General features: G+C 48.7%; 3 protein-coding genes across 3 annotated transcripts in view; all 3 read left to right on the forward strand.

Moving 5' to 3' along the window:
- LOC124465947 (lecithin retinol acyltransferase-like) overlaps positions 1-2,562 on the forward strand; it is a 2,627-nt gene extending 65 nt beyond the window's left edge. Inside the window, exons 1-2 of the mRNA XM_047017636.1 lie at positions 1-662; positions 2,333-2,562. The exon at positions 1-662 is cut by the window's left edge and continues 65 nt beyond it. Of these exons, the coding sequence (XP_046873592.1) occupies positions 108-662; positions 2,333-2,485 (708 nt within the window). The 5' untranslated portion in view covers positions 1-107 and the 3' untranslated portion in view covers positions 2,486-2,562. The remainder of the gene's footprint in view (positions 663-2,332) is intronic.
- A 1,093-nt stretch (positions 2,563-3,655) lies between these two features.
- Positions 3,656-6,504, forward strand: LOC124465948 (lecithin retinol acyltransferase-like). Its single transcript, XM_047017637.1, has 4 exons — positions 3,656-4,335; positions 5,019-5,093; positions 5,239-5,391; positions 5,984-6,504. The coding sequence occupies exons 1-4, from the start codon at positions 4,015-4,017 to the stop codon at positions 6,137-6,139; spliced, it is 705 nt and encodes a 234-aa protein (XP_046873593.1). The 5' UTR covers positions 3,656-4,014; the 3' UTR covers positions 6,140-6,504.
- Positions 6,505-6,615: 111 nt separating this feature from the next.
- On the forward strand, positions 6,616-10,853 carry rbm46 (RNA binding motif protein 46). Its single transcript, XM_047017459.1, has 9 exons — positions 6,616-6,729; positions 7,020-7,205; positions 7,454-7,634; positions 7,718-7,874; positions 8,131-8,260; positions 9,506-9,832; positions 9,933-10,255; positions 10,451-10,547; positions 10,672-10,853. Exons 2-9 carry the CDS (start codon positions 7,058-7,060, stop codon positions 10,851-10,853), a joined length of 1,545 nt encoding a protein of 514 aa, XP_046873415.1. The 5' UTR covers positions 6,616-6,729; positions 7,020-7,057.
- The last annotated feature ends 13,737 nt before the right edge of the window (positions 10,854-24,590 follow it).

Below are 24,590 nucleotides of genomic sequence, written 5' to 3' on the forward strand. Positions count from 1 at the left end.
GAATTCCACATGACATCACGGGGCCCCCCTTTCGCGGTGTGTCGGCGAAGGGAAGATGCCGTTGAGTCTCGAGCGTCCCTGGGACAAGAAATCTTCTCCGCCTCAAAATGTTAGACTTGCTCACGTTCATCTGGGAAAAGGTTTTCCTGCTCGCGCATCTCAAGCTGTTTAGCCATCTCGTGGCGGGGCCGGAGAGGCAGGAGCAAAAGCGGGAGACGAGGCACTGTGACCAGGACAGGAACGGGGCGCCTCGCTATCAGCGGGGCGACCTCTTGGAAGTCCCTCGGACCTTGTTTATTCACTTCGGTATCTACTTGGGAGAGAACCGTGTCGCGCATCTCATCCCGGACATACTCCCAGTGCTCACGAGCGACAAGAGTCAGACCCAGGTAATGGTGACCAACACAAGGCTCCTTCTTGGTGTTCTGTCCAAGAACGCCAGTATCCGCGTGGACTCCGTGGAGGACTTTGCGTACGGCGGGTGCATCCTAATCAACGCGATGGATAGCACGCTCCAGAAACGTCCGCTGGAGAACGAGGAGGTCGCGCAGAGAGCGGAAAAGCTCGTCGGTGCCATACCGTACAGCCTGATGTGGAACAACTGCGAGCACTTCGTCACGCACTGCCGGTACGACACGGCCGTCTGCTTGCAAACGGACGAGGTAAACTTTACAACATGTTTTGACGCGCTGGAATGAAAACTTTATAATTTGCAGACGTTTTTATGCTAAATTTTGCTATTTTTCTCTGTATTGTTGCCATGTGGTCTTTCCTTAGTTTAAAGGTTGCAGCTATTTCAGACACGGTGGCCTAAACTTATCTTGTACTTTAACATTTTGTCAGAAATGTGGAATGGCCGAGCGCAACGAGACGGATAGATTAATGAACATCAACACAATCCCAGACCGACACGATGGAGTGTACTCATTACAGCTGTTAGTTTTCATTGGTTCAGCGTTGGCAGACGGCGCACAATCGGCAGCGCTCAAATAGTCACCGTTTGTTTTCCTTTTTTTAATGAGTCCATTGAGGCGCTGTTTTACCGAGTCTGACCCACTGGTCCGGTTCACAGAAACCGTGTCACCGTCACTGAAAAGAGCCTCCGCGCTCCAGCTCCCTTGGCGCGTTCCAACACCCTTTTTTAAAGACCAAAAGCGTCTCTTATTTGAGAAGGTGTGAAGGAAATCCACGTCATCGGCCTTCACAGACTTGCACGAGGGAAATGTAGGTCGTTCTCAAGAAACGGGAGAACAACGGGGCTATTGAGTCGGTTGTCGCCAGGCGCCAAGTCACCGGGCGTTTTTTTTGTGAGGTGATTTGAACCAGACCTTGCCGGCGGCCTCCCAAGGCTCTGCTATGGCAGCAGTTCTGCTTTACAAGACCTTTATAAACTAGCCATGATTAGGGTCGAGCAGTCTAGAGTACAGACGCACACACACAAACACACACACAGTTGAGACATTCAGCAAGGCACAGAGTATTTAGGTGTAATTGGATATGACTGAAGCCAGACAAGAGAGAGGAAAGGGAGTGGGAAAGAAGGGAGGGTGATGAGAGAGGAGAGGAAGGAGAATAGATGGGGAGGGAGAGAGGAGATGGAGGAGAATAGATGGGAAGGGAGAGAGGAGAGGGAGGAGAATAGATGGGGAGGGAGAGAGGAGAGGAAGGAGAATAGATGGGGAGGGAGAGAGGAGAGGAAGGAGAATAGATGGGGAGGGAGAGAGGAGAGGAAGGAGAATAGATGGGGAGGGAGAGAGGAGAGGAAGGAGAATAGATGGGGAGGGAGAGAGGAGAGGAAGGAGAATAGATGGGGAGGGAGAGAGGAGAGGAAGGAGAATAGATGGGGAGGGAGAGAGGAGAGGAAGGAGAATAGATGGGGAGGGAGAGAGGAGAGGAGAGGAAGGAGAATAGATGGGGAGGGAGAGAGGAGAGGAGGGAGAGGGAGAATAGATGGGGAGGGAGAGAGGAGAGGAGGGTGAGAGGAGAGAGGGGAGGGAGAAGAGGAGGGGGAGAGAGGAGAAAACGTCAGAGGAGAGGAGGGAGAAGGAAAGAAGAAACGAGAGAAAAAGAAGGAATGTGAAAGAGAGAAGAGGGAGAGAACGAGAGGGAGGGAGAAAAGTAGAGAAGGAGCGAGAGATGAGAGTGTGGAGGGAGAGAGGCCACCCTGGAGAACAAGAGAAAGAATCTCTCTTTTTGAGTCTCACTATTGGAACCAGCACCAATTAATTCCCCCTCCTCTCTCCCTCTCACTTTTCCAAACCCCCTTCCCCTGTCTCTCTCCTCTCCTCTCCCCCCTCCCTCCCCCTCTCCCTCCCTCTCCTCTCCTCCACAGTTTTGCCTCTGGCTGAAGCGTGGGCTCAGGGACCAGCGGACCCTCCTGGTGTCCCTGCTGCTGGCCCTGCTGGCTGTGCTGTACTTGGGGACCTGCCCCCTCGTCATTCTGCCCTCCCTCCTCATCCCCTTCACCCTCTGGATGGCCAGCTGAGCTCCCCTCATCCCTCCATCCTCATCCCTTCATCATCCTCTCCTCCCTCCATCCTCTTCCATCACCATCCCTCCATCTTCTTCCATCACCATCCCTCCATCTTCTTCCATCACCATCCCTCCATCTTCTTCCCTCCCTTATCATCCCCTCCCCCCTCATGGATCCACAGTCCAGCTACTCACCCATCCGGAAGGTTCTAGAACGACCTTCAAGTTTCGCAGAGGGATTCCATTTGAGAGGAACGTCCTTTCTCCCCCAAGTGTGTGTGTAAGTGTGTGTGTGTGTGTGTAAGGTGTGTGTGTGGTCTGTTGGAGGGGGAGGGGAACGTGTTTGAACTGTAAAAATGCTTTTGTACAGAATCTATTTTTGGCATTGTCTCACGCATCTATTGTATATTAGTATGTAAATAAAAGAGGTACAAGTTACAGACTCTCACCAGCAGATGGTGCTCAATGTGTGTGTGTGTGTTTTATAGCGTGTGTGTTACAGAGCGACTAGGTGTGTGTGGCCAATACAGGCGACTAAAATAGAACTTACATCAGAAGCTATGAAGGAGTCACTGTCCCAGAAGAGTCTGTGAGTGAGAGTGTGGTGTGTGTGTGATTGTGTGCGTATGTGATTGTGTGATTCTGTGTGTGTGATTGTGTGCGTTACTGAAACTTTCAGATTCCAAGTCACACCTGACAGCTACTGTCTGTTTACCTACTGTCTATAACTCACTGTAGGCAAACACACACACACACACACATACACACACAGTAGTTAGAGTACAGAGTGGGGTGTGGTAAGGTCACTGTGGCTACTAGCCCAAACACAGGCTTACAAACACATACACACAGTATAGCTTTCAGAACAGAGTGGGGTTGTGTAAGGTTGGTTTGATTGTGAAACAGATGAATATTCAGCTCATTTACTTATACAATCTGTTACAGACACACACACTGACACACACACGCTGACGCACACGCTGACACAATCACAAACAGACGCACTGATGCATGTGACTCACACCTTTGCACACACTTTCTTTCCTTCCTACCCACCCACCCACCCTCCCTTTCTTCCTTCCTTCCTTGTCCTCTCTTGTTCTCGCCCTCCCTCTTTAATAAAAATATGTAGGAAAGGAATCCAGACCTTTCTAATCCATCTAAGAGTTTAAAACCCATCCCGGACCAGGAGTTCATTAACCAGGAGGTACCCAGGCATTCTCCATAGCGCACCATGATGGCACCTAACCTCTTATCGGATCCCAGGTCAGTTCTTACACTCTAATCCCCAGCCAAGCTTTGCTATAAGAGCCTAGAGGCTGGACCTACCAGACCACTCTCCACCTCTCCTCCGGTCCTCTCCACCTCTCCTCCAGTCCTCTCCACCTCTCCTCCGGTCCTCTCCACATCTCCTCCAGTCCTCTCCATCTATCCTGCACTTTACTATTCCACCCTCTCTTCTTCACTACTTTACCCTCTACTCCACTCCTCCCGTCCTCTCCACCTGTCCTCCAGTCTTCCTCTCCTCCTCCTCTCCGCACTATGTTCCCTCTCTACTTCCTCGGACTCCTCTTCATCGCGCCCCGGACGGACGACAAGAAAGAGGAGAGAGAGAGCGGGAAGGAGAGAGAGAGCGGGAAGGAGAGAGAAAGCAGGGCTAGGAGCGAGCGAGGGTCCACTGGGTTTGATCGTGGGGACGTGCTGGAGGTGCCCCGGGCTGTGTTCACCCACTACGGGGTGTACCTGGGGGGGGGCAGGGTGGCACATCTGGTACCAGACATCCTGCCTGTCGTGTCTGACGACCTGCACGCCATCACTCAGACCGTCTCCAACACCAGGTTCCTGCTGGGGATACTGGCTAAGGTGAGGGGACTGAGGGACCTGTCTTTCTCTCTCTACCTGTCTGTCTGAGAGACCTGTCTCTCTCTCTACCTGTCTGTCTGAGGGACCTGTCTCTCTCTACCTGTCTGTCTGAGAGACCTGTCTCTCTCTCTACCTGTCTGTCTGAGGGACCTGTCTCTCTCTACCTGTCTGTCTGAGAGACCTGTCTCTCTCTACCTGTCTGTCTGAGGGACCTGTCTCACTCTCTCTCTACCTGTCTGTGAGGGATCTGTCTCTATCTGTCTGTCTGAGAGACCTGTCTCTTTCTCTCGACCTATCTGTCTGAGAGACCTGTCTCTTTCTCTCTCTCGACCTATCTGTCTGAGAGACCCGTCTCTTTCTCTCTCCCTACCTATCTGTCTGAGAGAGCTGTCTCTTTCTCTCTCTTTACCTGTCTGTCTGAGAGACCTGTCTCTCTCTCTACCCGTCTGTCTGTCTGAAGAACCTGTCTCTCTGTGTTTATCTGAGAGACCTGTCTCTCTCTCTCACTCTGAAGGGTCTCTTTCTCTGACCTACCTGTCTATAAGGTATCTGGTTACCTGCCTGCTTATTTATCTATCTGATGACATGTCTGTCTTTGTTCCTGTCTGTGGACCTGTCTATCTGTGGACCTGTCTGTTTGCGGACCTGTCTGTCTGTGGACCTGTCTGTCGGTGCTCTCCCAGGTGGCGAGTGTCAGGGTGGACAAGGTGGAGGACTTTGCTTATGGATCAGAGATCATCGTCAACCGCACAGACAAGGTAGGATACACATACACACACACATCAAACATTTACTTACAAACACACACATTCAAACTCACAATGTGTGTGTGTGTGTATGTGTGTGTGTGTGTGTATGTGTGTGTGTGTGTATGTGTGTGTGTGTGTGTGTGTGTGTGTGTAGCTGGTTAGCCGCCCCCCCCTGCAGGGAGAGGAGGTGGCTCGCAGAGCAGAGAAGCTCGTGGGTCCAGCAGACTTCAGCCTGCTGTGGTGGAACTGTGAACACTACGCCATGTACTGTCGCTACGCTAGCAGCATGAGCTTCCAGAGCGCTCAGGTACACCAGAGATGGGAAGTAACCAAGTACAAATACTTTACACACACACATACAGGCACATTGAGGTTGTTGTCACACCGTTAATCTCAGCTGGTATTCGGCTGCTACGCTTGGAGAACCTGAATAAAAGGATTTATCTAACGCTAGCTTAGCAAACACGGGAGCTATTGTTAGTATGGAGTAAGCTCTGTTACAAAACATATTAGAGCAAACGGCTTACAGAACATATCGTGGAAACGTATTTTGCATGGTTACGTCGTGGGCTACATTTGGACAAAATAGGCTAAATGGTAACCTATTTACATGTTCATTGAATTAAAGCTTTAAGGCAGTGAGTCGAGGCTAGATCTCACTGGTAGCTATATTAGTCCTACTCGGGGGTGTTGCAGAATAAACAAACTTGTTGAGTAGAAGTGAGATATAGTTGTTGGATGCCTGTGAAATTACGGGGTAGAGGAATACTGCCCCTTAGTGTTCAGAAGCGTTCAACCGTTCACAACTTTTAACAATCTCTGTCATTTAAAGCCAACCGCCTTGGTAGTTTTTGTCATCTTCATAGGATAAACTTTTTTCTCTGTCTCTTTTTACCTAGTTCTGCTTAACAGCGCGAAAATACCTGTTGAGGCGGGCGAGCGCCTACCTGAGTGCAGCCCTAGGGGTGTTCCTGATGGTCTACCTGGACGCGGTGTCCCTGTTCTCGGCATTTGCCATATTCTTCGTCTCTATAAACGTCTGGATGGCCGTTTAGGAACTAGGCCTATACTGAACGGTAACGGACCAACGGGTGTAGGAAAGAACAGAGTGAAAAATAATAATACAGGAGTAAACGGTGTAGCCTGTAGAACGGTTAATGAACTGTTTTGTGATCTAATATTGTTTTCGTGGAGAGAGTTGTTCTTCACAAGGACATTGTATAGTCTCATGGTAGGCTAAATCCTTGACTCTATACTGTTAGAACTATGCACCTTGATTCTTTTTTCTGTATATAATTAACTCAGCCCGATGCTCAGCCTGTGAATTTGTGTAACGTCAACATTAAAGACAGTGAATTTTTTTTTTTTTTATAAAAACAGAAAAATTAACTAAAAAGTGAATACATTGTGTAATGGACTGAATAAAAATAATTTCTGGAATATCCCGCCTTTATGACTGGAAAACAGGTGCTGATTGGCTGAAAACGGGGTGTCGTATAAACCAAGTCAACATCACTGAGGAGAACTTTTGTTTCTTTTCTTATAGAATAGTTTTGTCCTCTAAGTTTAGCCACATAACCTCAAAATCTGACAGTTATTTCTTGGGGAACTGCAATTTTATTAAAATAGTAAAAGACCAAGGTTGGTAAGTGACTAAAGTGCGCTAGAAATCGTTTAATATTCTATTTTACAGTTGGTTCCTCTCCGGTCTTTAGCCGGAATAACTCCGGTAGGGTAGCAGCTAGCTAGAGCTAGCTAGCCTGAGCTAACACTCTAGCTAGCTGGCTAATTCCCGTTTAACTAACTCGTCATTTATCACCGAAGACTCTATTATCTCAATGAATTCCTCACATACTGTTTGTAAAAGTAAACGAGCTCTCAAGCTAACCAACGATAATGACGGAAAAGAGCTTAAATTCGTCTCTATCACGACAGCCGGTAAGTAGCTAGCGAGCTAACCGTGGAGGAGGATAATGAACGGAGACGCTTGCAGTGCGCTGATGCACGAGGACAGCGGAACGGACAGTCCGAACGAAGCAGCGCTGCTCGCGCTCATGGAGAAAACCGGCTATAGCATGGTCCAGGAGAACGGCCAGAGGAAGTTCGGCGGACCCCCACCAGGTGTGTGTATGTGTGTGTGTGTGTGTGTTATACCATGGTTGTAGCTTACTTTTCCTGCTGGATAATCCTGTAGTTTTACACTTGCACAGATACGTGTGTGACGTGGTTAACTGGAAGTGTGATAGGCCACGTGTACCGTGTAACACACCAGGCCCCTGGAGTTTAGGAAAGAGTGCTCAATATTTCACATAAAAATGTTTCATTCTACCACCCCTCCCCACTCCCCTCTTCCCCGCCCCCCCCCCCAGGCTGGGAGGGGCCCCCGCCCCCCCGGGGCTGTGAGGTGTTTGTGGGGAAGATCCCCAGGGACATGTATGAGGATGAGCTGGTGCCCGCGTTTGAGAGAGCCGGCAGAATCTACGAGTTCAGGCTCATGATGGAGTTCAGCGGAGAAAACCGGGGCTACGCCTTCGTTATGTACACCACCAGGTAGGCTGTACACTCCCCCCCCCCCCCCCCACCACCCTCCCAAACACTCCCTCCCTCCCCAGGTAACCTCCCTCTCCCCTCAGAGAGGCTGCCCAGAGAGCCATCCAGATGCTCGATAACCATGAGATCCGTCCGGGGAAGTTTGTGGGGGTGTGTGTGAGTCTGGACAACTGCAGGCTCTTCATCGGCTCCATCCCCAAGGACAAGAGGAAGGAGGACATACTGGAGGAGATGAGCAAGGTGACACACACACACACACACACACCATACACACACCATACACACACACACACCATACACACACACCATACACACACACACACACCATACACACACACATATAGGAGGAGGCTTATTCCGTGTTAGTGTGTCTTTTTTCATGTTTATTTTCCGTCAGCTGTAAAGTTGGGTTTACTGGTGTGCTAAATTACCACTGCTGTGTGTGTGTGTGTGCTCCTTTGTGTGTCCCCTCCTGTGTGTGTGTGTGTGCGTGCAGGTGACAGAGGGCGTGGTAGATGTGATAGTGTATCCCAGTGCTACAGACAAGACTAAGAACAGAGGCTTTGCCTTCATAGAGTACGAGTCTCATAAGGCTGCTGCTATGGCCCGCAGGAAGCTCATACCAGGTACACACGCACACACACTCACACACACACCCACTCACACGCTCACACACTCACACTAGGGATGTCACGAGAACCGATACTTACGGTACCTTCCGATGCTAAAATAACAAAACACCGGCGATGCCCATTTTTTTTAAGCACCGTAAGTACCGTGAGCGCCGATGCCAGATGTTAGCATCGGTGCTGCGCCTTCAGTAGTGTTCCAGTCGGCGTTTACATTAAGAAAAACAAGACAACTGCTGCTTTAGCGATCGCCCCGCTTCGACTTGTTGACAAGAAAGGCAAAAAAAGTAGTTTGCGTTTGAGGCAGATGACCGTGGCGTTATAATTAATCCGCAAAAGCCATTATGCAAAAAATGCTACCGCAGTCTTCAGACCAAGGGGGAATACTTCCAATTTAGCTAAGCATCTGAAAGATCGTCATCTGGATTTGTTTAAAGAATTCAAGGCAAGTTCTGATTCAGTTCCAGAAGAGGCGCAGCACCGGTGCTAACATCTGGCATCATACAAAATAAATCAATGTTCGTTGAAGTTGCGGCGAAATTCTGAATACATCCAAAGAATGCTCTTTTTCTGTTTGTTTCATCTGTCATACTAAAATACACGTTACATGATGTTTGAGATGGTGGGCACGTGTGTTACAATGGCTTATGTACCTAGTTTAGGTTAGCTGTAGTTTTAACGTTAGCCCATAGCTTAGAAGGTAAACTCATGTCATGTTCATCTTGTTAGCTGAATGGCTTAATTGCACTTTATTATGTTGTGCTATGCTCTATTGCACATGTTTTGTATGTCTTTGTAGGACATTTAGCTATTTTTCAAATATTTTAAAGAAGTTCATGGTTCAAGTAGCCTACATGGAATCTTAGACAATCCTCTTTTTTTTTACCATGGTATCGAAATTGGCATCGAGAATCGTGTTATTTTAATAGTATTGGCACCGACTACTGAATTTTAGGTATCGTGACACCCCTAACTCACACACACACACACACACACACTCACACACACTTACACACACACTCACACACACAGGACACACACACACACACACAGAGGAGACCTTCACACTCAAGCAGGAAGGTTTGGTCCCAGTAACCATCAGATGTTTCACTACCTCTCTGTGTCCTGTAGAGGGCAGCACAGCACATCTGAAGCTCACAGCGCTCTGGATGTGTGTGTCTCCTGTGTGTGTGTTTGTGTGTCTCCTGTGTGTGTGTCCTGTGTGTGTGTGTGTGTCTCCAGGTACGTTCCAGCTGTGGGGCAGCACCATCCAGGTGGACTGGGCGGAGCCTGAGCGTGACGTGGACGAGGACACCATGCAGCAGGTGCGCGTCCTCTACGTCCGCAACCTGATGCTGTCCACCACGGAGGACGCCCTGCGCCGAGAGTTCTCCCGACTCCGCCCCGGCGCCGTGGAGCGCGTCAAGAAGCTCACCGACTACGCCTTCGTCCACTTCCACTCCCGCGACGACGCCCTGGCCGCGCTGCAGCGCATGAACGGAGCGTTGATCGACGGAGCGGCCGTGGAGGTGACACTGGCCAAGCCCGTCTGCCGGGAGGGGGGGAGGGGCGGGAGGAGGGGGGGGAGGGGGAGGAGGAGGAGACATGGGAGGTGGAGGAGGTGGGAGTGGGGGAGGAGGGGGAGGGTTTCTGTTCTTCCCCCGAGAAGATGGAGGGATGGGGGGAGTCGGAGGAGGAGGGGGAGTTGGGATGGAGAACATGCGCTCCCTCCCCCCTCGTCTGGGCTCCCCCTTCCTGCTGGGGCTGTCTGCGGGGGGGGACGGGGGGGGCGTGGGGGGGGAGAGGTGTGTGTACCCCCTGGTCCCGGGCGCTCCTCTCTCCCCTACCTCCCTGCAGAGCCTGCGGCCCGGGCAGCTGGCCTCGGCCGTGTCCCTGCTGGAGCTCTGCTGCCTCCACAACTCCTGGAGCGCCCCAGAGTACCTGCTGCTGTCCTGCCCCGGGCCCCACCACAAGACCCTGCTCATCTACAAGGTGACGTGTGTGTGTGTGTGTGTGGAGCCTGTTTTCTTGGTGATAACCTGGTCCTACATGCATGGCTGGTCCTCACTGTCTAAACTCCAGAAAAACCTTCTGTTTCATGATCATTAAAGCTGTCTGCTTGTGTGCGTCTCTGTGTGTGTCTCTGTGTGTGTGTGTGTCTGTGTGTGTGTGTGTGTGTGTGTGCAGGTGGTGATCTCCAGGAGCAGCTTCCTGCCTGATAAGCTGTGCTCCTGTGTGGAGGACGCCAAGGAGCTGGCCGCACAGAACGCTCTCTGGAGCTTGGGTGGGCCCACACACACACACAGAACGCTCTCTGGAAACTGACACACACATTAACACACACTCTGAAGCACACACACTTTTCTTAAATTCTTCAATTGTTTGTGTGTGTGTGTGTGTGACTCCAGACTGCTCCTTCCTGAGTGGGGGTTCTCCCAGTAGCTTGTCTCCTCCCAGTGCCGGCCTGCTGTCATACAGCTGCAGAGCCTTCCCCTGCCCCGCCTTCCCCCTCTCCCCCCTTTCCCCCCCGCTGCCCACCAGCCCCCTCCAGAGGATCTACCTCCCCAACCAGCCCTCCGCCTTCTTCTGACCCCCTAGGTAAGGGGGGGGGGGGGGGAATGGAGGGGAGGGAGGGAGGAGAGAGGGGGAGAGAGAGAGGGGGGAGAAAGAGAGAAAGGGAGGGGGGCGGAGTGTGTGAGTAAGTTATTAGTTATTGTTAAGTGATTGTGTAGGAGTGTGTATTTGGTGTGTGTCTCTGATCAGTACTAAGTTTCTGGTTAAAACCTCCAGGTTTCTTGCCATAAAAACACCTGTAGACAGGAGGAGAGGACGAGAGAGAGAGAAGAGGAGGAGGAGAGAGAGAGGAGAGGGGGAGGAGGAGAGACAGAAGAGGAGGAGAGAGAGAGAAGAGGAAGAGGAGAGAGAGAGAAGAGGAGGAGGAGAGAGAGGAGAGGGGGAGGAGGAGAGACAGAAGAGGAGGAGAGAGAGAGAAGAGGAAGAGGAGAGAGAGAGAAGAGGAGGAGAGAGAGGAGAGGGGGAGGAGGAGGAGAGAGAAGAGGAGGAGAAAGAGAGAAGAGGAAAGAGAGAGAGAAGAGGAGGAGAAAGAGAGAAGAGGAGGAAAGAGAGAGAGAAGAGGAAGAGGAGGAGAGAGAGAAGAGGAGGAGGAGGAGAGAGAGAGGAGATGAGGATGGAGAGAGGAAGAGAATATTGTATATTTTAGTTCTGGTTCTGTTCCTTTAGAACCAGTGAGGTTTGGAGTTCTGAACCTGCTTGTTCTTGGTTCTGTTGATGTTCTAGGTTCTTTTCAGCTGGAGGTTCACACACACACAACCACAAGACATAGTTTTGAATGTACAAGGCTATCACCACAAGATGGTAGAGAAAGCAGTTTAAGCTGAATGTACAAGGCTATCACCACAAGATGGTAGAGAAAGCAGTTTAAGCTGAAACAGCGACGCCTTCATTTGAGTACAGAACTAGTACACGTGAACACAGGTGTGGTTCAGAAACACGTGTGGTTCAGAGACACAGGTACGGTTTTGTTACTGCGGTTCAGTGCTGGTTAGCTGCGTGATTTAAACATCCATTTTATTCTCTTCCTTGTGAACCTAAAATGCCTTTTAACACACAGCCAAAACGCCAATATGATTATACAGAAATTCTTTGTGCATATAAACAAAAAGAAACCCCTTAGGAATATCAATATATATTTATAAAGAAATCCCTAATTCAATATGAATATTAATATCTTAATTATCAATAGAATTACAATAAAGAGAACCTTTGTGAATATCAATATAATTACAAACAGATGTGAGATTCCTTGTGTAGTGTAATTACAAAGACATTAATTATTCAGAACTTATTATTTATTAAAGATATTCCATGGAGATTGGATTGTATGGATATTTAAATCAGGATACAAAGTCTATTAGAATCAAATGTATAAAAAACCTGAAAAAATGACCACTCAATTTGTCAGTAAACGTAAACACACATATATTTAAATTTAACAAATATTTCTATTTCTATAAATATGTATTATTTCTCTATATAGATGTTTTTACAGTTTTAAATGCACTAGTGATAGATGTGACTCATAACAGAGAAGATGTTTGTCATTATTTTATATTTTCTTTTTTGATATTGAATTCCATGCTTCTCTGCTCAGGGCACAGCAGCTGTGGAACAGATTAGTTCCAGATCTGGAACAACCAACTGTCGTGTTCTGCTCAATTATATTTATTCATTCTTGTTATTGTTTTTGCCACAAACACGCACATATCGGCTTGTTAACAAGTTTACAACTTCCTTGGCCGGGTTGTCGCGGCAACGCCGCTGGTTTAAAAGAAAGAAAAGAATGGTTGATGTTTTGTTTTTCTGTGTTTGGGTTTAGTTGAGTCATCAGTCTGTGTTGGACCTTCCACTCTCATAGAGACATCAATATGACACACACACAACTGTGACACACAGACATGAAATACACACACACATACATGCATACTCCCAAATATAACACACACACACACTTTTGTACTTCAGCTGGTACTGTAGACCCTTCTTTCTCCTTGTTCATGTGGAACATTTTAACTGTTGATCATGTTGAATAAATACCAGGAATACAGACTGGTGTAAGATTGTTATCAATACACAGGAGGAGGAGGGAGGGAAAGGAGAAGAGAGGGAGGGAAAGGAGAAGAGAGGGAGGGAAAGGAGAAGAGAGGGAGGGAAAGGAGAAGAGAGGGAGGGAAAGGAGAAGAGAGGGAGGTGGAGAGGAGAGAGTTGGATTCCAGACCTGTGTGAGTGTTGTTCCCAGGAGGAGCCCCACACTAGACAGTGGAGGGTCATGATCTCAGGAGGAGCCCCACACTAGACAGTGGAGGGTCACGATCTCAGGAGGAGCCCCACACTAGACAGTGGAGGGTCATGATCTCAGGAGGAGCCCCACACTAGACAGTGGAGGGTCATGATCTCAGGAGGAGCCCCACACTAGACAGTGGAGGGTCATGATCTCAGGAGGAGCCCCACACTAGACAGTGGAGGGTCATGATCCCAGGAGGAGCCTCACACTAGACAGTGGAGGGTCATGATCCCAGGAGGAGCCTCACACTAGACAGTGGAGGGTCATGATCTCAGGAGAAGCCCCACACTAGACAGTGGAGGGTCATGATCTCAGGAGGAGCCTCACACTAGACAGTGGAGGGTCACGATCTCAGGAGGAGCCCCACACTAGACAGTGGAGGGTCACGATCTCAGGAGGAGCCCCACACTAGACAGTGGAGGGTCATGATCTCAGGAGGAGCCCCACACTAGACAGTGGAGGGTCACGATCTCAGGAGGAGCCCCACACTAGACAGTGGAGGGTCACGATCTCAGGAGGAGCCCCACACTAGACAGTGGAGGGTCACGATCTCAGGAGGAGCCCCACACTAGACAGTGGAGGGTCACGATCTCAGGAGGAGCCCCACACTAGACAGTGGAGGGTCATGTTCCCAGGAGGAGCCCCACACTAGACAGTGGAGGGTCATGATCTCAGGAGGAGCCCCACACTAGACAGTGGAGGGTCATGATCTCAGGAGGAGCCCCACACTAGACAGTGAAGGAGAGTTGAGTTTGAACACCTTAACTGGTGTCTGAAGTAGCACCACCACAAACTGATCACCTTGACCCCATGATGGAGACTGAGGAGAGGATGGTGTGTTTGGCATATCTGGTGTGTGTGCAGGTGGAGTATGGCATGGTTCTGTGTGTATATATATATAAACTTTATTTTGAACACTTACTAGGTTCATAGATTACAAAACAACATACAAACATATATTAAAAACACGAGGTACATCATTTTCTGAGGAGGCTCAGACGCCAGTGAGTCCACATCTTTGAAAAATAACGTATTGAGCTTAGTGCTGGATTGGTTAGTACCAGGATGATACTGTTCATAGTGTGTGTGTGTGTGTGTGTGTGAAAAAGCAAATGGCTTATTCATGTGTGCGCATGTCCCTGTGTATATGAGTGATGTTCTATTGGATAGAGAAGCAGAGAGCAATTTAGGGACTCGTATAAAGATTAAGAGACAGTCATTTATTATCCTGCCAAGGGAACGTTCTGTGTGTGTGTGTGAGTGTGTTGAGGAAGAAGCATGTCCTGCTCTCCCTCCTTCTCTAACTCCATCCTGTCCTCCTTTCTCTCCCCCTCTCTTTCTCCCCCTCCATCGCCCATATCAGTCTTTCATTCACTTTTTCATTACATCATCATCACATCAGTCTCACTTACTCTTTTCTCTCCCTCCCCTCCTCTCCCCTGTCTCCTCTCCCTCGTTTCTCTTCCTCTCTATTTCCAGATGGGTCCTGAATTGTTCATGACACTGTGACACACATCTGTAGTCTAACCAGCCACCCCCATCAGACACGCTCACACACACGCTCACACACTCACACACCACCTCAGTCATGCAGAAGGATGAACATTCTGGAACACAGTGCTGCTTTCTGTGGGAGGAGGTACTCTCTGTCTCTCTCTCTGTCTTTCTCTCTCTCTCTGTGTCTCTCTCTCTCTCTGTGTCTCTCTCGCTGTCTCTCTCTCTCTGTGTGTCTCTCTTTGTCTCACTGTCTCTGTGTCTCTCTCTGTGTCTCTCTCTGTCTCTTTCTCTCTGTCTCTCTCTGTGTCTCTGTCTCTCTGTGTCTCTCTGTGTCTCTCTGTCTCTTTCTCTGTGTGTCTCTCTGTGTGTGTCTCTCTGTCTCTCTCTCTCTCTGTGTCTGTATCTACTGGTTTGTTAGGGAGGAGATGTTGAGAGGCGAGAGGAGGGGGAGAGAGACAGAATGGAAGGAGAGACAGATGGATGCAGTGTGACGGAGAGAGGAATGGAGAGGGAGAATAGAGCTGTCTTCTTTCTCCACTCTTGGTTGATGGTGTAGTACCAAGTCAGTATGTGTGACAAAGGAGTTTCCATGACAACTGAAAGTTTTCCCCTTCAGAAACTCTCTCTTCTCCTCTCCCCTCATCTCTTCTTCCCTCATCTCTTCTCCTTTCTTCTCATCTCTTCTCCTGTCTTATCCTCTCTTCTCCCCTCATCTCTTCTCCCCTCATCTCCCCTCCGCTCTTCTCCTCTCCCCTCCTCTCTTCTCCCCTCCTCTCTTCTCCTCTCCCCTCCTGTCTTCTCCTCTCTTCTCCTCTCCCCTCCTCTCTTCTCTCCTTTCCAACTCTCCTCATCTAGTGAAGACCAAACAAGTGAGACCAAAGGGCGGAAAGAAGGAGGTTGGCAGAGCCAGTGGAAAGCACATCTCCAACTTAAGTAGTTGCAAAGGAACATTAGACCTGAGACTAAACTGTGTGTGTGTGTTGTCAGGCCTCTGAAGTAGCCGTGAGACCATGTGCTGCAGTATCATTCATCCTGCATTCCTCTGAAAATACACTGTGTGCATGAAAGTGAGCGTGTGTGTGTGAGAGAGTGTGTGAGAGTGTGTGTGTGTGAGAGAGGAGTAAAAAAGACAGATTGTGAAGGTCAAGTCATGCAGAAGGTGCCACGCAGTAAATGAAAGTGTGTCAGAGTGTGTGTGTGTTAGTGTGAGGAGCATTAATAATCTTCTTTCTCTCCTGTCCTCCATCCTTCTTTCCCTCATCTCCTCCATCTCTCTCTACCCAGAGGGATGGAGAAAGAGGTACAACACCTCTTTTACATTTAGTCCTTTAGCAGACGCTCTTATCCAGAGCGACTTACAGTAAGTACAGGGACATTCCCCCCGAGGCAAGTAGGGTAAAGTGCCTTGCCCAAGGACACAATGTCATTTGGCACAGCCGGGAATCAAACCAGCGACATTCTGATTACTAGCCCGATCCCTAACCGCTCAGCCATCTGACACCCTCTTTTATTTGTTTGTCTATCTCTTCTATCTTATCCCTCCATCCCCCCACACACATTAAATGAACACACACACATTACGTAACCTACTGACCGATGACTACACACACACACACACACACACCACAACACACTCTGTCACACAGAGGCCGGTCAATATCTCAGGAATGTTTGTCAGCAGAATATGGCTCCTGGGGTGATGTGCGATCAATACCTGCTTACAGTAACACCAGCATACTGTAGCGTGTGTTGATATGTGTGTGTGTGTGTGTGTGTGTGTGTAGGGGGGGGATGTCTGTGTGTGGCTCCCCACCTGTTCACAGCTTTAGAGCTGGATTTGTGACGTGTGTGTGTGGTGGATGTGTGTGTACTTGTGTGTGTGTATTTGTACAGCATGTGTGTGTGTATTTGTACAGCGTGTGTGTGTGTGTGATGGATGTGTGTGTACTTGTGTGTGTGTATTTGTACAGCATGTGTGTGTGTATTTGTACAGCGTGTGTGTGTGTATTTGTACAGCATGTGTGTGTGTATTTGTACAGCGTGTGTGTGTGTATTTGTACAGCGTGTGTGTGTGTGTGTATTTGTACAGCATGTGTGTGTGTATTTGTACAGCGTGTGTGTGTGTGTATTTGTACAGCGTGTGTGTGTGTATTTGTACAGCGTGTGTGTGTATTTGTACAGCGTGTGTGTGTGTGTATTTGTACAGCATGTGTGTGTGTATTTGTACAGCGTGTGTGTGTGTGTATTTGTACAGCGTGTGTGTGTGTATTTGTACAGCGTGTGTGTGTATTTGTACAGCGTGTGTGTGTGTGTATTTGTACAGCGTGTGTGTGTGTGTATTTGTACAGCGTGTGTGTGTATTTGTACAGCGTGTGTGTGTGTGTATTTGTACAGCGTGTGTGTGTGTATTTGTACAGCGTGTGTGTGTGTGTATTTGTACAGCGTGTGTGTGTGTATTTGTACAGCGTGTGTGTGTGTATTTGTACAGCGTGTGTGTGTATTGTTACAGCGTGTGTGTATTTGTACAGCGTGTGTGTGTATTTGTACAGCGTGTGTGTGTGTGTATTTGTACAGCGTGTGTGTGTGTATTTGTACAGCGTGTGTGTGTGTGTGTGTATTTGTACAGCGTGTGTGTGTGTATTTGTACAGCGTGTGTGTGTGTGTATTTGTACAGCGTGTGTGTGTATTTGTACAGCGTGTGTGTGTATTTGTACAGCGTGTGTGTGTGTGTATTTGTACTTGTTTGTGTGTATTTGTACAGCATGTGTGTGTGTATTTGTACAGCGTGTGTGTGTGATGGATGTGTGTGTACTTGTGTGTGTGTATTTGTACAGCATGTGTGTGTGTATTTGTACAGCGTGTGTGTGTGTATTTGTACAGCGTGTGTGTGTGTGTATTTGTACAGCGTGTGTGTGTGTATTTGTACAGTGTGTGTGTGTGTGTGTGTATTTGTACAGCGTGTGTGTGTGTATTTGTACAGCATGTGTGTGTGTATTTGTACAGCGTGTGTGTGTGTGTATTTGTACAGCATGTGTGTGTGTATTTGTACAGCGTGTGTGTGTGTGTATTTGTACAGCGTGTGTGTGTATTTGTACAGCGTGTGTGTGTGTGTATTTGTACAGCGTGTGTGTGTATTTGTACAGCGTGTGTGTGTGTGTATTTGTACAGCGTGTGTGTGTGTATTTGTACAGCGTGTGTGTGTGTGTATTTGTACAGCGTGTGTGTGTGTATTTGTACAGCGTGTGTGTGTGTATTTGTACAGCGTGTGTGTGTGTATTTGTACAGCGTGTGTGTGTATTTGTACAGCGTGTGTGTGTGTGTATTTGTACAGCGTGTGTATTTGTACAGCGTGTGTGTGTGCATTTGTACAGCGTGTGTGTGTGTGTATTTGTACAGCGTGTGTGTGTGTATTTGTACAGCGTGTGTGTGTATTTGTACAGCGTGTGTGTGTATTTGTACAGCGTGTGTGTGTGTGTATTTGTACAGCGTGTGTGTGTGTGTATTTGTACAGCGTGTGTGTGTGTATTTGTACAGCGTGTGTGTGTGTGTATTTGTACAGCGTGTGTGTGTGTATTTGTACAGCGTGTGGGTGTATTTGTACAGCGTGTGTGTGTGTATTTGTACAGCGTGTGTGTGTACTTGTACAGCGTGTGTGTGTGTATTTGTACAGCGTGTGTGTGTATTTGTACAGCGTGTGTGTGTGTATTTGTACACCGTGTGTGTGTGTGTATTTGTACAGCGTGTGTGTGTGTATTTGTACAGCGTGTGTGTGTGTATGTATTTGTACAGCGTGTGTGTGTATTTGTACAGCGTGTGTGTGTGTATTTGTACAGCGTGTGTGTGTATTTGTACAGCGTGTGTGTGTATTTGTACAGCGTGTGTGTATTTGTACAGCGTGTGTGTGTATTTGTACAGCGTGTGTGTATGTGTATTTGTACAGCGTGTGTGTGTGTATTTGTACAGCGTGTGTGTGTGTGTATTTGTACAGCGTTTGTGTGTGTATTTGTACAGCGTGTGTGTGTGTGTGTGTATTTGTACAGCGTGTGTGTGTGTGTGTGTATTTGTACAGCGTGTGTGTGTGTATTTGTATAGCGTGTGTGTGTATTTGTACAGCGTGTGTGTGTATTTGTACAGCGTGTGTGTGTGTGTATTTGTACAGCGTGTGTGTGTATTTGTACAGCGTGTGTGTGTGTGTATTTGTACAGCGTGTGTGTGTATTTGTACAGCGTGTGTGTGTGTATTTGTACAGCGTGTGTGTGTATTTGTACAGCGTGTGTGTGTATTTGTACAGCGTGTGTGTGTATTTGTACAGCGTGTGTGTATTTGTACAGCGTGTGTGTGTATTTGTACAGCGTGTGTGTGTGTATTTGTACAGCGTGTGTGTGTGTGTATTTGTACAGCGTTTGTGTGTGTATTTGTACAGCGTGTGTGTGTGTGTGTGTATTTGTACAGCGTGTGTGTGTGTGTGTGTATTTGTACAGCGTGTGTGTGTGTATTTGTATAGCGTGTGTGTGTATTTGTACAGCGTGTGTGTGTATTTGTACAGCGTGTGTGTGTGTGTATTTGTACAGCGTGTGTGTGTATTTGTACACCGTGTGTGTGTGTGTATTTGTACAGCGTGTGTGTGTGTATTTGTACAGCGTGTGTGTGTGTGTATTTGTACAGCGTGTGTGTGTGTATTTGTACAGCGTGTGTGTGTGTATTTGTACAGCGTGTGTGTGTGTATTTGTACAGTGTGTGTGTGTGATGGATGTGTGTGACCCCGTGCAGACCCTGTAACAGCAGCATCACTTCCAGCTCTGGGCCAGTCTGGCTCTCTCAAATTAACAACCATCAAATAAGGATTCATAGGACAGCAGTCTGTCATTCTGGTGTGTGTGTGTGTGTGTGTGTTGCGTGTGTTCTCTATACAGACAGACAAATGACCGTCCTATCTCCAGGGAGGAGAAGAGGATGGAAGGAAGAGGGAGAGATATGTCATATCCTGTCTCCAGGCATTCATCACAAGGGATGTGATATTTCAGAAAGAGATACAAAGTCACGCTCACTCACACACACAGACACACACACAGACACACAGACACACACAGACACACACACAGACACACACACAGACACACACTCACAGACACACAGACACAGACACACACACACAGACACACACACACAGACACACACACAGACATGCTCACACACACTACTTGGCTGTCACCACCAGGCTTCCACCCTCTAGGGTGACATGCTCCTTCTGTAGTAGTGTCCAATCAAAAGCAGGTTTTATGCAGACAAAGGTTATCCAGACTAATCAGAAGACAGAACTCTGAGGATTAACAGGAAGTGTTACATGTGTGTGTGTTAGAGAGTGTATTTGTGTGTGAGTGAATGTGTGTGTGTGTTAAAGTCAGGTCAGTTAGAAGAGATTGGAGCAGGGAGAGGGCGATGGTCTCCGGGACAACAGTGGCTATGGCGACAGGCGTGGGAGTGTTCTAGAACACACGGAACACTGAGAGAACAGCAGTGAACAACAGCGCACTGTGTGTACATATGTGTGCATGCGTGTGTGTCTGTGTGTGTGTCTGTGTGTGCGTGTGTGTGAGTGTGTGTGTGTCTGTGTGTGAGTGTGTGTGAGGGTATTGAAACCCCTCTCCTAGATTATTGTAGTATACTGTAGTATTATTGTAGTTTAATAACATGTTGAATGCTTGTGATGTGATGTTGAACAGTGATGTCATGAAGGGACAGCTGGATCACTAGCTCGTCTCTCGACACCTCGACCACCCTCGCCAGGCTGAATGTCACCTGTCACCATGGTTACGGAGGGACAGAGTTCACAGAGGTAACACTGAGAAGTTAAGGTACTTGTACTGGTGTGTGTGTGTGTACCAGCAGTGGCTGGTAGCAAGTGGGTCACACATGTACTTGATCAGACACACACACACACACTGTTTATCGACTGTCTCGTGTTAATGGTCTAAAGTGTGTAGGCATCAATACTGATAGAGAGAGGGATAGAGAGACAGAGAGAGGGATGGGGAGACAGAGAGAGGGATAGAGAGACAGAGAGAGGGATAGAGAGACAGAGAGAGGGATGGGGAGACAGAGAGAGGGATAGAGAGACAGAGAGAGGGATGGGGAGGGAAGGAAAGAAGGAGGAGGAGGGGGAGATGGAGAGAGAGGGGTGGGGAGATGGAGAGAGAGGGATGGAGGGATGTCCTCATAATGGTATCGGCTAAAAACATAATTGCAGCCTATTGCACAATGGTCCTTTATACTCTCTGTCTCTCTTTCTCTCTCTCTCTCTCTCTCTCTCTCTCTCTCTCTCTCTCTCTCTCTCTCTCTCTCTCTCTCTCTCTCTCTCTCTCACACCCAAACAGGGTATCTATGTTTAGGTGTAATTACTCTAATGGAGGAAAGAGAATCTCCCAGGACAAGAGAGAGCTCACTGTTATGTAAATTAATCCTATTATCTGTGATAGCATGAAAGCTATATGCATGTGCGAGTGTGTGAGTATGTGTGTGTAGATTGTGTGTGTATTGGTCTGTCTTTCTTCATTGTTTTCTTCAGGGAAAGTGGAGGGGAGAGAGGGGAGGGGAGGGAGGGAGGGAGGGAGGGAGGGAGGGAGGGAGGGAGGGAGGGAGGGAGGGAGGGAGGGAGGGAGGGAGGGGGGGGAGGGAGGGAGAGGAGAGGAAGATCCATCCTCATGCCCTTTCTTTTCATCCCTCTCGCTCACTTTGCTTATCTGTTGCTCTAAATGTGTGTGTGTGTGTGTGTGAGAGGTTGAGGAGACTCAAGCATATGTTCTCTCATCTGTTTCTCTTATGAGAAATGAATCAGATTAAAGACACACACACACACACATCCAGTACATACAGACACACACACACATCCAGTACAAACAGACACACACTCACATCCAGTACATACCCGCCTACACACACATTTACCCACTAATCCAAATTCCAGAGCACTTTGCTGAAGTTCCTGAGCCCAATCTGGCTTAGTGTTCATGAGTTTTCACACACACACACACTGCTTGCTTGCTTGTAGTTGTCCATCGAGGCCGATGATGACTTCCACTTCTGATTTCACCGGTGGATTCTCTGATGACTGTACAGTCCTATTCTGGATCCACAGATTTGGTCACATGTGGGACATGTGTATGTGCTAGTGATGGTACTGGCAACCTTGGCTGTGTTTCCTCTACGCCTTCTTTCCCGCCTGTCCTGTCTCCTGGCTGTCCTGTCTCCTGCCTGTCCTGTCTCCTGGCTGTCCTGTCTCCTGGCTGTCCTGTCTCCTGGTTGTCCTGTCTCCTGGCTGTCCTGTCCTCCTGCCTGTCTGTCTCCTGCCTGTCCTGTCTCCTGGCTGTCCTGTCTCCTGCCTGTCCTGTCTCCTGGCTGTCCTGTCTCCTGGCTGTCCTGTCTCCTGGCTGTCCTGTCTCCTGGCTGTCCTGTCCTCCTGCCTGTCCTGTCTCCTGCCTGTCCTGTCTCCTGGTTGTCCTGTCTCCTGGTTGTCCTGTCTCCTGGCTGTCCTGTCTCCTGGCTGTCCTGTCTCCTGGTTGTTCTGTCCTCCTCCAGCGCTTCTGTCCCGTCCCGGCACACCTGACGCCAGGTGTTACGGTCAGCAGCCAAGCCCTCCAGGTCCCCAGGTCTGATTTTACACCTCTTCAGTGCTGTTTTTATCTGATCTTTATAGCGCTTCTTCTGCCCCCCAGCAGAGCGTTGACCTTGGGCGAGCTGGCCATACAGCACTTTGTGAGGCAGCCGGTTGAGGGGCATCCTTATAACATGCCCCAGCCATCGTAGCTGATGGTGGGTGATGGTGGCCTCAATGCTCTTACAGCCTGCTCTCCTGAGGATCTCAGTGTGTGGCACTCGGGTCACGCCAAGTGATTCCTAGCATGCGCTGGAGACAGCGGATGTGAAAATGCTCCAGGAACTTCACATGACGGCTGTAAGTGACCCAGGCTTCACAACTGTAGAGGAGGGTGGTGATGCAAACGGCTTGATACACAGAGATTTTTGTATGGAGATATAAGTTCTTGTTTTGAAAGACCCGGCGCCTGAGTCTCCCAAAGGCAGCTGATGCTTGTTAGATTCTGTTCTGGACCTCATCGTCGATGTCATTGTCCTCAGAGAGAATTAACACATACAGATACCTTCACACACACACACTCACACACATACTCATGCACACATATACGGACATATACATTCACACACACACACATCTCACACACGTGTAAACACACATATAAAGTGGTTGTTTGTCAGCATGTGCGATTTGCAAATCTTCTACCAGAGTAAAGCAACTTTTAGCTCCGCAAATCAGATCCTCTAAAACTTGAAACATTATTAATCCTGTAGGCAGACAGGAGTGATGTGATTCAGGACTAAGAGGCAGGAGAGATGTGATTCAGGACTGAGAGACAGGAGTGATGTGATTCAGGTCAGAGACAGGAGTGATTCAGGTCAGAGACAGCAGTGATGTGATTCAGGTCAGAGACAGCAGTGATGTGATTCAGGACTGAGAGACAGGAGCGATGTGATTCAGGACTGAGACACAGGAGTGATTCAGGTCAGAGACAGGAGTTATGTGATTCAGGTCAGAGACAGGAGAAATGCTGAACTAACGTTCCATTAACGGAAGAAAACCTTCAAATAGAAACGTGAATTCTTCAAGCTCCACCAAGGACGCTCTGGCTGAGATAATGCTCACAGAATGAAACATTTACACTGTGGCACAAACGTGATCTTGGGTGTGTCTGGGGAGTGTTCGACAGTGTGTCTGGGGAGTGTTCGACAGTGTGTCTGGGGAGTGTTCGACAGTGTGTCTGGGGAGTGTTCGACAGTGTGTCTGGGGAGTGTTCGACAGTGTGTCTGGGGAGTGTTCGACAGTGTGTCTGGGGAGTGTTCGACAGTGTGTCTGGGGAGTGTTCGACAGTGTGTCTGGGGAGTGTTCGACAGTGTGTCTGGGGAGTGTTCGACAGTGTGTCTGGGGAGTGTTCGACAGTGTGTCTGGGGAGTGTTCGACAGTGTGTCTGGGGAGTGTTCGACAGTGTGTACGTGTGTGATATACCCTGGTGTGTTAATGATGGATGTTGGTGTGTGTGTGTGTAGCAGGGTGGTGTGTGTGTGTGTGTAGCAGGGTGGTGTGTGTGTGTGTGTGTAGCAGGGTGGTGTGTGTGTGTGTAGCAGGATTGTGTGTGTGTGTGTAGCAGGATGGTGTGTGTAGCAGGGTGGTGTGTGTGTGTGTGTGTGTAGCAGGGTGGTGTGTGTGTGTGTAGCAGGATGGTGTGTGTAGCAGGGTGGTGTGTGTGTGTGTGTAGCAGGGTGGTGTGTGTGTGTGTAGCAGGATGGTGTGTGTAGCAGGGTGGTGTGTGTGTGTGTGTAGCAGGGTGGTGTGTGTGTGTGTGTAGCAGGATGGTGTGTGTAGCAGGGTGGTGTGTGTGTGTGTGTAGCAGGATGGTGTGTGTAGCAGGGTGGTGTGTGTGTGTGTGTAGCAGGGTGGTGTGTGTGTGTGTGTAGCAGGATGGTGTGTGTAGCAGGGTGGTGTGTGTAGCAGGGTGGTGTGTGTGTGTGTGTAGCAGGATGGTGTGTGTGTAGCAGGGTGGTATGGGACCTCTCTCTGCTCCAGGTCGATCTGTCTCCATCGTGCTGGATGGAACCCTGCCCACCCTGGGGTGTGTGTAAAGTTGTGTGTATCAGTGTGTGTGTGTATCAGTGTGTGTGTGTGTGTATCAGTGTGTGTCTGCAGATGTGTGTGTTGGAGACTGGTGCTCAATCACTGGTTTGGTTCTCAAGGGAGGAGCTATCTGTGTTCTCTACTGGGAGAAACAAGGAGGACACTCACTCACACACACACACACACACTCACACACTCACACACACAAAGTAAGATATGACACGTTGAGAGTTTGAGGACAGGACAAAGAGGTTATAAAAAAGGTTATAAAAACGTCCAACTAAAAC

The sequence above is a fragment of the Hypomesus transpacificus genome, unplaced genomic scaffold, assembly GCF_021917145.1.
Source record: "Hypomesus transpacificus isolate Combined female unplaced genomic scaffold, fHypTra1 scaffold_61, whole genome shotgun sequence".
Classification (NCBI taxonomy): Eukaryota; Metazoa; Chordata; class Actinopteri; order Osmeriformes; family Osmeridae; genus Hypomesus; species Hypomesus transpacificus.

Coding starts and splice junctions, on each gene's coding strand:
- LOC124465948 (XM_047017637.1), top strand. CDS start 4,015: ATGTTCCCTCTCTACTTCCTCGGACTCCTCTTCATCGCGCCCCGGACG. Junction 4,336..5,018: donor TGCTGGGGATACTGGCTAAG/GTGAGGGGACTG, acceptor GTGCTCTCCCAG/GTGGCGAGTGTCAGGGTGGA. Junction 5,094..5,238: donor TCGTCAACCGCACAGACAAG/GTAGGATACACA, acceptor GTGTGTGTGTAG/CTGGTTAGCCGCCCCCCCCT.
- rbm46 (XM_047017459.1), top strand. CDS start 7,058: ATGAACGGAGACGCTTGCAGTGCGCTGATGCACGAGGACAGCGGAACG. Junction 7,635..7,717: donor TTCGTTATGTACACCACCAG/GTAGGCTGTACA, acceptor CTCTCCCCTCAG/AGAGGCTGCCCAGAGAGCCA. Junction 9,833..9,932: donor CTGCCGGGAGGGGGGGAGGG/GCGGGAGGAGGG, acceptor TCCCCCGAGAAG/ATGGAGGGATGGGGGGAGTC.